Genomic DNA, 13,184 nt, shown 5'->3' with positions numbered 1-13,184 from the left:
ATAAATAGATATACAAGTGTTTACGTATTTATACTTTTTTTTTTATTAAAACAACAAGCGGTTTGTGCTACGCCTCGAATAACCGTTTGAAAGCTAACATTTATATATTTGGAGCTTTTTGTAGCATTTGCCAACACTGCATCTTGTTGGCGCCAAAAGCTAAACAGTTGAATATGCACGAACGCAAATAGTGTTTGAAAATAGCCACTAAATGACATGCGCCAAAATCGGGAGAAACTGTGGAAAAATCGAAAAATGTAGCGCATTGCCTCAGTTGATGTCGTTGCGTGTTGGCTGATAGCGTAAAAGACACAACCGTCGCCTCTAAATTCAAGAAAAAAGAAAACGAGACCACAAAACTTAAATTAAAATAATCTGTGAAAATCAGCAATAAAGTAATAAGAAGTCAAACTTAACGGTATTCAAAACAAATAGGTTGTGTTGAGTGCGGCAAAAGAAATGTTGATCAGCCCAAAGGTCGCCAATCAATACAAATTCAAGCTGTTAAAGCCAACAGCCTTGCAATTGTGAGCATGTCATCCGCCAGCCAGGTCAAAAAGCAAAGGCAAACGGCCAAAATAAACGCGCTGTGTGCTATTTACGAGTGTGAATTGCATTAGGATTTGTTTGGCCCACTTTGTGTGCTGAATCGATTTCTGCCCACATATATTATGCAAACACCTGCGCACCGCACCGACAACTGCGACAACTGAACCAGCCCGCAGGACAGTGTTAATCAATAAAAGCCTGTGCAAGTGCTAAAGGTAATACAAGTTTTATTTATCCACCATCTTAAAGTCGAATGCTATTAAAAACCTCGTTTGACAAAACCAAAAAGTTAAAGTGCGTGTAAAAAGGCAACACGCAGCCCCATTAAGGCAGCGCACAGTGTGAGAGCGTGCATAGAGAGCGGGAGAGCGCAAACGAATATGTGCAAAGAGAGAGGAACAGAGAGTGAGAGTGCGAGTGCGAGTGTGAGTGCGAGTGCGAGTAAGAGTTGCAGCTGTGTGCGTGTTGTTTACATTGGCTCTCGCTCTATTCGCTCGCCTGCCTTACATCTCAGCTGTGACTGCGCGGCGCTTTCCTAATAACCGGCAATCAGAGACGGCAATAACAAACATTTATGTATTTAACTGCACCAAATAATTAAACACTTTGCTAATCACACGCTTTGCCATGGCAGCACATCCTATAGCTGCCACTTACACACGTATGTGTGTGTGTGTGTGTGTGTGTGTGGGCACACTTGTTGCCATAAATCAACCAATTTTCCGATATAAAAAGTTTAAATAATACTTTTGAGTGGCTAAATAAAGAACAAACCTTAACCCAAAATCTGTCAATAAACAAATGTGCGACATTCTTGTGCAGTCTCGACGCACTGTGTCATACACACACATGCTCCCACACTCGCACACCCACACGCACACATTGCCGCATTATTTCTGACATTCTGCCAACGTTCGGTGTAAATATGCAAAACAAACAATGTCAATTCCGCATGTCATCAATATAAATGCAAATTTAAGTGTCTGCAAGTGAGCGAACCGACAATATTTTATTCAATTTTAACTATTTCATTTGCCAATTGTTTTTTAAAATGGGATAACTTTATCGATCAAGTAAGACGCTGAAAATATTTGTAACATTTACCAAAAGTACGTAAAATAATTTCAAAAATTATATTAGGTTTTGATAGTCAATATTTAACAAGGGTAAATTCATCGTCAAGTCCAGACTTCTGCATTTATTTCCGGTGCGATTTATTACTTTCATCGCATAAAAGTAATTAAAGATTAAAACATGTTTTATATGCTACATAACCCTTGGTGGGCCGGATTTTCGATTTGTCTTAGAAGAATATGCCTTAAGACCCAAAATCCTTACAACTTAACCCAGAATCAAAGCGCATAGCTCCTTATGATTAGATTTTATTCTGGTTTTTTGAATGTGCATCTCATTGAGTTCTCATTAAATATAAATATGCCAGGTCTTATATAGACATTAACTATGTCAGAACCCATTTACCAAATGCTCCGAAAACCGGGTCTCTGCATTAATTTCGAGCTGTCAATTTCGGGGATATGGGGCGGGGGATGCATCTTCCAGTCTGTTACATACATTTGCACAGACTTATTATACCACACTTTGCATATCTACATAAATAATATATATATAGATTGAGCTCATTATGTGGGTTCAATGATTTTCCACACTCTATTGACATCAGCAGCAGCCATGACATGGTCTCACACATTGACCTAGAACACTTATTAGAGGTTATGCATTGCTATTAATAGTTCACTTTCCATTTATATATTCCTGTATATGTATTTTAATATATTTATACGAATATCTATAAATATATTTATGTATGTAATTGTTCGAGCTGTGACGTACGCATGTTAGAGGCCAGTGAAGAGGAAATTCACGAATCATCTTTTCAGACTTAAATTTATGGTTCATGTCTTCAATAAACTTGCTTGAAAATGCATTTTTCTATCATTTTTGGTTCAAATACACTTCAATTTGTGCTGTCTTCCCATGTACACGTATAAGGTTATAGAATAAACAATAGCATCATGCATATGTCCTTTTGTCCTAGGAGCCTGTCAAGCTAACGTGCTTTAGTTCTTGAAATTTCGGCAACTAGCCGGTTGTCGGTTTCCCAAGTAGGTCATCTATCCAAAGTTAAACCAAGATTTCGAATGTTTGGCATTATATTGGGAATCGGGAACCATTGTAACATGCATTCGTAAAGCTAGTCTTAAATATTGTAGATAATACAAATTAGTTTATTTTGATCTATTTTAGAATGTCTGGGTATGGGTGTGTCATGGTATTTCGACTTTGCAAAGATATTTCTTGAAGCGTTAACATTTCCTGCAAGTAATATTCATAAGTTCAGACAAAGCATGTTTTGCCCTCTATTTGACTGATTGATATTTTGCTAATCTAGATAATCATAAAATTGATCTAGAGACGTTTCATATCAAATACAGAAAATCGTCTATTTAACTCAAATTTACCTTTACGTACATAAATGCTTCAGCAACAGTTTAATAAATTCAACATTTTTTTCCAACAAGTGAAATTTGTAAGTTAGATAGTAAATATCTATATCTTATAGCCCGATTCTGCCGTTTTAGCTGCGATGTCGTAATACCCAGGAAGTTATGCAGTTGCCGAGCTGTAAACTTGAGCGTTTCTATGCCGAGACAGGCTAAGCGCTTCCACTCAGAGTCGTAATCGTGTCGAATCAGCCAGGTATGGGACAAACCTATATTATTAATAATACCCAGTTTTCATATACATTTGTAATTATTGCAGAATTAGGGAGCGAACCTCTCCATCACAATGTGGACTAAAGAAAACGCAGCCAGACAGTGGCTGCTGGCCTTGACAGGTAAGAATTCCATTTCGAGTCCAGTACGATTATGATTAAGTATTAATACTCAGCAAAAGCAGCTGGTTTATGAGCCGTGACTTTTTATTAGCCAAATCGAAGGCAGACACGAGGCGCTTCAAAGACCACACAAATTATTTACGAGTTATCTAGCAATCAAATCGAACAATGCCCAACGACCACAAGAGGCAGGCTCTTGTTTTTATTTTAACAACAATCGTGGACCGATATAGAACTTGTGAAGTATATTAATAGCTAGACAGTCAAGCTATGTGCCACACACACACACACACACACATGCACATACATGCATGTGCGCATTCACATACGCAAAGAAAAAACGGACGGCCAACGGGTCGTATGCGCGATGTGCGATGTGACATGCTAATAGAAAAGCAAATAATAAAGAACAAGCGGAAACAAATAAATACAATAACAAAATAAAAATGCTGTAGAATAACAGAGAGAAATAAGAGATTATTTTCTTAATTAGATGTAAAAATTGTATTCATTTTCCAAAGGCAATTAATTTACAAATTTCGTTTCCACAAATTTTCTCGATGCGTATGTAAAATTGTACAAAAGTTATTTTGGCATTGGCAAAATTCGGTACAGCTGATAATTGTTTTCCAAGTAAGTTTCAGTTTCGTTTCAAAATTGCGACGTGCGTTTAAATTCTGTTTTGCATATGGTTTCAAATACTTTTGCGTTTGTACTAAACTAATTGTGCATTTTATTTAGTTTTGTACTCTTACTAAAATTAAACATTTAACAACAAATAAAAAACCATTTTCTCTGGCCAGCCACAGCCTGAACACGCTTGCAGATTGCTCTTGCAAAAAATAAATAATCTAAAAGAAATTGTTTGTTTTCAGACCAAACTGAATAATAAAAAAGCTGTCAATAATAAAATTAATCAATGTTCAAACAAAACATGTTTATATTAACTTGGATTATTTCTTTTAATAGACAAGTAAAGTGATAATAAATATAAGGATTCTTAGACTCCATACTTTTTCTTGTTAAGAAGAGAGTTTTGAATACTAAAGAATTGATATCATTTGGAAAAGTTAAAGCAAAATGCATCTCGGCATCTGCACGCGTGCATAAGGCAGGGTTAAGGCAGCCAAATACTCGAAATACCCTGTAAAATACTCGTAATTCGTAAATGCCACATCAGTTGGTTGCGTTCGGTTGTATTCAGTATTGAGTTTGGTTTTAGTTTGATACGTGCTGCTGTTCCTATCGATTACTCGCATTGACAGTCGTCTCTATACAACACACACGTCCTGCGTCCTGCATTGAGAGTGCGATATTGTCACAACTGTGTCGTGCTTGTAACATGTCTTGCATAAAGCCTCGCAAGTGGAGGACGACTCGTATGACACACTGTACAAATGCATTACAAACTTTACCATGTACTATGTATAGATATTTGTAAGCCTAACTGTTAACCAAACTGTGTAAAAACCCCCTCGTCCTCGACAGCTGCTCTCACACTCCACACTCCACACTCCACTCTAGCTAATTATACTCCAGTTTACTCGTAGGTGAGGTTTTCCTAACTGAGTTTGTATATTCCCGTCCAAGTTCTATTGCATGCACAGCCATTTCCATGGAATGGTACAAGGCTTAAGATTTCACACAGCATATAACAATTGGATGGTCTGTCCTTGAATTGGCGCAATTTGTTTATTTCCAAGCTAACCCCAATTTGATTTTTGCATAAAACTTATTTAATTTTATTTTATCTTTATTTTGTTTTTTTTTTTTTAATATTCTTCCCTGGCCTTGATGTATGTTTTGTGAAATATTGTGATGAAGACGTGTCGAGATATTTATTTTGCACTCTTTTCATCGAATTGTCGAATCCAGTTTAACCATTCCATTGAATATGGTTCATGCAGATGTCCTTTGTAAATGTGTCTAATTTCCAACCTTTTCACGCAACTTTGTATTTCATTTTCATCTTCCTGTCTTCTACTTTGCTCTTCCTTTTATTGTTTATTTGCAGCCATATTTGGATTTCTGACTTTTGTATGGATTCCATCAGCCTCAGCCGAATGTCAAAGTATGAATCCATTGATCCTCTGCCTATATACAAACGCTTAAATATACCTATAATAACCTTTTTGCAAAAACGATAAGAAAAACAAAAACAAACAAATTATTAATATCAAAGTCATGCATAAGTATATGTATATTCTATTTGTAACACTTAAATTGATTTACTCAAGTGTACGAGAGTCCAGATATTTTCCTAATCGGCATTTTGTTCAGATAGGCTCTGTGCATATGCCACTATTTGTCTATAAATGTTTTGATGCCTCAATAATTAACGCTCAGTCTCTTTTGATTTATGCCAAACCAAATCGTTTTCAAAACAATTTGACAATTGCTTCAATTTAGACTCTTCCGTTTTTCCGTTTTTCTCAAGAACCCAAAGCCTTATTCTACTATATTTATCCGATTTCACCAAGGGACGAGTTTGCCCCACTTGCTCAACCAGAGTCTTACTTTTCTATTTTCTTTTCCAACTTGCAACTATTTATCTCTTACCTGTTTTTCTCTGTGTGTGTGTATGCTTTTATTCAATGTGTAGGTTTTCTGTGTGCCTGCATGTCGAGAACAATACCAACTATAGTCCTTTACGATTTTAGATAATATTTTTAGCACTTGCACGTCTTTCACTCTAGATTCGGCTATTCCTTAAAGCACATAACACATCTGTTTGCACCTATGAAACATTCAGTTCTGTCGATCTTTAAAATTATTATCTGATTGAAATATACAATTTTACATGTTAGTATCAGGACTCAGAATCATTTCATTAAAGCTAAATGAAACATTCCTCTATATGTAATGCGAGCATCTACAGATGTTCCATAATATATATTGTAGTAAATTCAAAATTCGTATTGTTTTCGATATTCCTTTCACTATTTTTACACATTTCATAATTATCTTTGATCTTTGTTTCTGAATTTCCCTTCAAGTTATTCATTAAGCAAAGGCACAAAGGTTGCAAATATTTGCAGGTGTTTCATTCATCAGCCCCTAATGTTCGGCAGGCGATTATATATGCATCCAGATAGTAGATAATCAAGAGAATTAGTAGTTTGAAGCGTGTCTTGCGAGTTTATAGATACTATATCTATATCTACATCTACAACTATTTATATATGCAGCACATGCCAACTTGTTGCACATTTCATTTTAATTTCGTTGACTGCCAGTTAATCATGCTTGTGTCCAACTAATATCAAGTTTAATTAACAATAATATTAATTATTAAGCCACATTTTAAGCAGAAACAGCATCAAACAAGCACCTCAAGCACATAGATGCTGTTTAACTAGTTTAGTGCTTTTCACTGTGCTTGTTTTTCATTTGTACTAAAGTTCAAAGTACAAAGACTTTTGCATGCTTTTGTGCTTGTGTACATAACGTGTTCTATATTGAGTTAATCCGTAGAGTCTTGCGTTGCTGCATCTTAGTCGAGTAGTCCTAAGCAGAGCAGCAGGCGAATCCATTTGAGACTGATTTTGGGCTCAAAGGTAATAAATGTATTGTGTGCTTTATACTGCAGCGCGTTCTATCTATTGCTACGAGTGCGATTCCTGGACGGATGCGCGCTGCAAGGACCCCTTCAACTACACGGCCCTGCCCCGCGATCAGCCGCCCCTGATGACCTGCAATGGCTGCTGTGTGAAAATGGTGCGACACCAGAGATCACGTAAGTAGCTGCATATTAGGGAGGCACATCCTTGTCGCAACCGATGCTAGACACATGCAAGGGCATCGATATGCCAGGATACGCCCTTATACATGTCCTTGTCTTACAGCCTACGAGGTGGTGCGACGCATGTGTACGTCACAGTTACAAATCAATTTATTCATGGTCGATCACGTGTGCATGATGGAAAGTTCAGGCAATGGACATATGTGCTTTTGTGAGGAAGATATGTGCAATTCTAGTAAAAGTTTATACTCATTCGCAAACGGTTATCAACATCTCATGCTCATCACAATGCCATGGCTAATACTGCTAGCTAAGTTTGTGCCCAGATAGATCGACATCTAAACTCAGATTGCAGGGCATTCGTTAAACCCAGAGAAGCGTTAAAAAGTACATAGAGTTACACCTAGACACGAGACATACACTCTATAGATATCATGCCCAACACACTCACACACACACATTTACACATTAGTTGAAATTGATTTGTAGTCAAGTTCTGATTATTTAAGTTTCGCATTTCAACCAAATGTAAATGATGTTGATTTTCGTTCTGCAAGCACAGTTATTATCAAGTAATTAATATTCAACGAGTAGATCGAAAGTTTTGACTGCACACACACACACACACACATACACACATTTAAAAGACGCCCCCCAAAGGGGGCCCCAATGAATGCCGATGCATATAAGACTTCTACATGAAGAAGTTCTGCATACGACTCTCTTACTTATATACTATATACTATATTACCACAGTCCAATGAATCAAAATGCGAGCTTGTTGCACTTGCCCGAAAGCATAATTACATTAATAATTGGTACTTGGTACTTGGTACTTGGTACCGTGTGCCTGGTTCTTGGTACTTGGAATGTTTGGTACTCGAGATCCATCAATGATATGAACTACTATTTGAAATGCATGTTGTTAATGCTAAAGCATGTAGCGCTTAAGTAGGTACTCGTATCTGTAGTTACATTTCTTCAAATTTTGTTACTTACATTTATAGAGTCCCAATGAAATGAGTCACACATTTATCATACATATGTACCATAAGTAAGCCTAGTAATTAACTTGGCATAGAATACATACCTAAGCAAATGTATAAATTTCGTTTTGTATATATCAGAGTGCCCACATTGAATCGGAACTAATGGAAATTGAAATTTAATTTGAAATTGAAATCGTAAAGAAAAAGGAAAGATAAAGTATTGTGCAATGGTCAAGTCTGAAGTATGCTTGTCAATTGCCGCATTAACTCAAATGAAATTTGCTCATCAAGTTTATTCCAAACGTCAAGAACTCCATATGCATAACGTAACTTTACTCTTACTCTATCTAATCTCTAATCACTAAGCTAAGATCTATGTCCAATCATATCACAAATACTTTCTCTCCAGGAGTACCTAGACACGCCACACCAATTTAAGTTCAATGTCCAGGCCCAGTAGTCGCTTAGCTCCTGTATAAAGATTCCTATTGATTTCACTCTCTTTGGTTTGTTATTCAAAAAGTGATAATTAGCCAGTAAGTAGCCCCCAAGAACACCCTGTATACAACAGCTCGAACGATTCGAAGTTTACAACAAGTTGTTGCTAAAATTTTGAATTGGAACATTGAAGACGGGGCTGTGTGTACAGGGTGTTGCGCAGTCGGGCAGCCCGACTCTGCTGCCCTGCTCTTTTTGTTATTCATGCTAGTGATAGTTTTAAAAGAAAATCTCAAATCATTTATGTACTTATACATAGTTAAATATAGCTTATGATTTATTTTTCTTTACACATAATTATAATTATGAGAACTTGAATTTGTATTCTAGGCGTAAAAAAAACCAAAAAACAAAAAATAAAAATTTCGAATTTTCATTTATGTAATAGAAAATTGGCTTATCAGAAATAAACATTTTTACCACATACATGCCTATGTACATGCTGCATATGTATGTGTATGTATTTGCTATACTCATTTTGAAATTTACTTCAACTCTCAACTTTGCCTTATTTCACATCACCTAGATCAACTTTCTCAACTGCACCTTACATTTGTAATATACTTTAGTGCTGGCTTTAGTTACTAACCTGCTATACTAATTATTCTTGTAAAAACAAACAACAAACAACATCAGGACATGCTTGAAAGCTTAAACAACTCATCTCCGTCCAAGCGTGGAGCATGCTCTTTACAATATAGCCTAGCCATACGCCCCGCAACTTCCCCCAGTCTCCCTAAGGTAAGTCCCCACGTAGCACCATTCTCTCATTTCGATCGCCTGTCGAGTTGGTACTGCAAGGACTCGAGTTCAGGTCCAAACGGGGACCCCATTCTCGGCGTAGTACACTATCAGGTCCCCGAAATTTGGAAACCAAATTCATCTGACACTTGGAAAACCTTTGGTTTTTGTATAGTTCATTTATTCTTCGTTTATCTATTTATGTTTTGTGGTATGTTGGTTTCTTTGACTATAATATACATATAATATAAACATATAAAAATACATATATATTTAAACAATTTCGGTTTGTGAATGTGGACAATATTCTTATAACCAGTATTTGATTGAAAGTTAATGCGTTTCAAAGTTTTTAACAAATTAACGAACCAAATTTATTTGCATCAATTACAAGAAATGCAATCACCATACACAAATTTGTAGTGCAAAATGAAAAATATATAATATCATTTTAGTTTAGTACTTTTTGTAGTTAAACATCTCTCTGAATCTGTTCCTCTCTCGCTCTCTCTCTCACACACACACTCTCTCTCTCTCTCTCTCTCTCTCTCTCGCTCTATATATATATTTATCTTTATCTATATACATACTCTGATTAGCTCTATTCTCGAAACTCTCTTTTCTTTAACAGTCTTTCTACTAATCTATACTTCACAAACATAGAACTCTAATTAGACACCTCCGTTGTTTAGTTAAAGCAACAACACAACAAATCACGTTCCAAATGAGATATGCACTCGTTACTGGGATTGGGATTGGGATTGGGATTGGAATCGGATCAGGAATGGATGTAAATATACTCATTCAAAGTTGGCCAGCACGAAGGGGCCACAAATGTATATATCCACATTAGATACCAATTAACCTAGTCGATACTTTAGCCAACAATTGTGTGGGTATAGCAAAAGTTCCATCCGTTTCAAGTGCATATCGAACCAGTTAATAATTGGGAAACCCTACAAGATCTAGAAGCACAATACAGTCTAGTCTTAGCCATAGCCCAAGCAGTTCTCATAAATCTATCGTAAATTTTTACTATGCTAGGCGCGTTTTTAATGCAATCTTAATTATTACTGTGCCATATTAGAGGCCGCAAATAGTCCCGTTTTTTTTGTTTGCCATTTATGATCCATAAATTCCTCACAATACAAAAAGCACTAAATTAATATCAAAGACTTTACCAATATAGCAGTTGCCATTTTAAGAATATTGGTATTGGTTGTTGAATATTGTAAAAGAAAAACCAACAAAAACGAACTTGAGAAAAACCAACATTTCCTTAAAAGTCTACTTTTTGTTTCCTAAGTTCAGTTCATTCACAAATCCTGAGACGAGCCCGAGCCGCTTTCTTTCCAATCATCAGTTTTTCCATATATTTTGGTTTGTTTTCGATAATCACAATCATATGTACATATGTATGTACATGCCTACATTCATACATACATTCGTACAAACATACATACACATATCGGCAGACTGTGTACGCATATATACATATGCTCATGCATGTACTGGTCGAAGGCCTGCGCTCAGTTCCTCATTTTGCTCAATTCATAAGCACTCAGTCGCTTGTGTCTCTCCCTACCTCTCTTTCTCTCTCTCTCTCTCTCCCGCCCTCTAGCTGGCAGTGTGTAACAGCTGCACAGGCGTAACAGTGTGCGGGATTGTTTTTTGTCGGCTTGGATAGGCGAAAAAGCTCTCTCACGCAGCTGCTGCTTGTCGTGCTTTCGCTCTCCCACTTGGGAGACGCGCTTCTCCATTACAACTACCGTTAAACGCTATGGTGCTTTTTCACATACGCCACCACTGTCTGACTTAAATTTTTTCATCATGTACGCCATCGCAAACCATGACAGTGGCCGCAATGGCGCGACAGCTGCTCCACAATCGCCACACTTGTATGTGCATACATACATATGTATATGGCGATTGTGGGCAATCTGCGCGCGCACATTTGCGAGCAACTGCATTCCGTCGGCTTAGCCCTGTGCCTGTGTGTGTGTGTCTGCTGGCGTCATGCCAGTGCAAGCCGAGCGCACTCTGCCACAGGGCCAGCCACCTTTGTATGTATAATATGTGTACGTCCTTGCGACGTAATCAAAACATCAGCAGCAGCAACAGCAGCAGCAGCAGCAGCAACAACAGCAGCATCATCAGATTGGGCATTGACAACAAGAAGAATGGCAGAATCAACTGTGGAGCCAGTGCTGCCCATCAACAGAACAACAAACGAGGACGAGCTTTAAGGCTTTTAACTGCTTTTAAGGGGCTATTTGAACACCAAAAAGCTTTTTATTTCTTAAAGCAATCAAGTCTTAAATATAAATACGCTTTCCATTTAATTTGATTTGTTTTGCCCAAGTCCTTAAACTTTTGCAAATTTGCGATACTCCTTGTTAAGATCTTAACTAATGTAAGTGTTGAACATTATGAATGTAAAACATATAATTAATCAAAAAAAAAAATACAAATCAGCTTTTGAAACACTTATAATTATCCCGACTCAGCCCAAAATTACATTATTGTATAAGAGTTTCTCAAGGCATCATTTATATTTATTAAACGGTTACTTTATAAGTACCATGCTGATCAGAAATCAGAGTTGTTTTGATGTATTCTTTACATATTATGTTATGTTATTATTAAAGTACCTTAACAGCGATTAAAAACAATTTGAGAAAGGCGGCTGCGGAAAACTTGACTAAGTATTTATTACTTTTTACAAATAAAGCGCAAATAATGTGATTTTTCTCGTTTTCATTGGGAATGATTTAGCTGCCTAAAATAAATATACAGCCCGGGATGTTATTCCTCATCGTGAAACAGATAATGTAAGCAAAGATTTGTGCAATCTTCAGGGACGGAACAGGAACAGGAACATATTATCATATTAATCAATATTGTTTATTATCAATCAATAACATTCAATAGCTGACAGAAGCTGTTTGCTATCACCCCTGAGGACATTTCCTTGCTGTTGCGTGCATGACAAAAGCTTATTGCCTCTCTGCCAATGAAAGCTAAATGATACAGTAGTGCGATTCGGGCAGTTCTTACACACATCTGGACTGCTTGCAGCGGCAAGCAGAATACATACAGACATTTTCATGCCTATTTTTCCTTACAGTCTGATATGGCTATATTGACCTCGCAATAATAAGTCAATATACTCAATAAGTAGTATGTAAACCTAACGTGTCGCTACAACTCCAGTGCTCTGACTGTATCCTAAGAGGATAAAATAGCTTCGACACGGATAATGATTAACTTGGCAGCACTGTCAATTTAATTCATAAAAATTCATCCAATCGAATTCAATTCAGTCTTTTAATTTTGTTGGCAGCACTTTGGATTCTTTAAAATATATACATTGGTATGTTAAGCTAACAACTTACTAAAATGCTGAAATGGGCAACACTTTAAAATTTTCCAAATTATTTTATGAACATTATTTTTAATTCCATAAACATTTTCCCATTCGTTTATTAACTTTATTGGCAGCACTACGCGAACTCTATTTAATTTCACATTATTCTGACACAATTATACAGTTAAGGGTGTCACGCAGCAAAATAACTTAAATCTAAACAAAAATTAAAACTTAAGTTAACGCGGGCTTTAAATGATCGGAAACGATATCGTGGGAGAGCCATATTTCGTTAAGTATTTCGTCAACTAAAAAACGAGGTAATCGATTGAATCGTTTTAATCGATATATCGTTAAACTGATGTTGATCTCATCACTAGGCCGCTGGTAAATGCTGCCCGCTGGTCTTACAAAATAATAACAATTTTTGGACAAATGCAG

The 13,184-nt window shown here is 36.6% G+C and overlaps 1 protein-coding gene across 4 annotated transcripts; it reads left to right on the top strand.

The window, feature by feature from the left end:
* The first annotated feature begins 289 nt into the window (after nucleotides 1-289).
* Nucleotides 290-9,920, top strand: LOC115759163 (protein quiver). Of its 4 annotated transcripts, none has more exons than XM_030700052.1 (6): nucleotides 290-764; nucleotides 3,150-3,267; nucleotides 3,331-3,406; nucleotides 5,421-5,477; nucleotides 6,996-7,142; nucleotides 7,252-9,920. In XM_030700052.1, exons 3-6 carry the CDS (start codon nucleotides 3,358-3,360, stop codon nucleotides 7,476-7,478), a joined length of 480 nt encoding a protein of 159 aa, XP_030555912.1. In that variant the 5' UTR covers nucleotides 290-764; nucleotides 3,150-3,267; nucleotides 3,331-3,357; the 3' UTR covers nucleotides 7,479-9,920. The 4 variants fall into 4 exon arrangements, with proteins under 4 accessions (XP_030555912.1, XP_030555904.1, XP_030555918.1 ...); XM_030700044.1 differs by having other exon boundaries at nucleotides 3,131-3,267; XM_030700058.1 differs by lacking the exon at nucleotides 5,421-5,477 and adding an exon at nucleotides 3,992-4,039 and having other exon boundaries at nucleotides 3,131-3,267.
* The last annotated feature ends 3,264 nt before the right edge of the window (nucleotides 9,921-13,184 follow it).

The sequence above is a fragment of the Drosophila novamexicana genome, unplaced genomic scaffold, assembly GCF_003285875.2.
Source record: "Drosophila novamexicana strain 15010-1031.04,08,12 unplaced genomic scaffold, DnovRS2.1 tig00000008-arrow-pilon, whole genome shotgun sequence".
Taxonomy (NCBI): Eukaryota; Metazoa; Arthropoda; class Insecta; order Diptera; family Drosophilidae; genus Drosophila; species Drosophila novamexicana.
The sequence above is the reverse complement of the archived record's forward strand: the minus strand, read 5'-3'. Positions and strand labels throughout refer to the sequence as shown.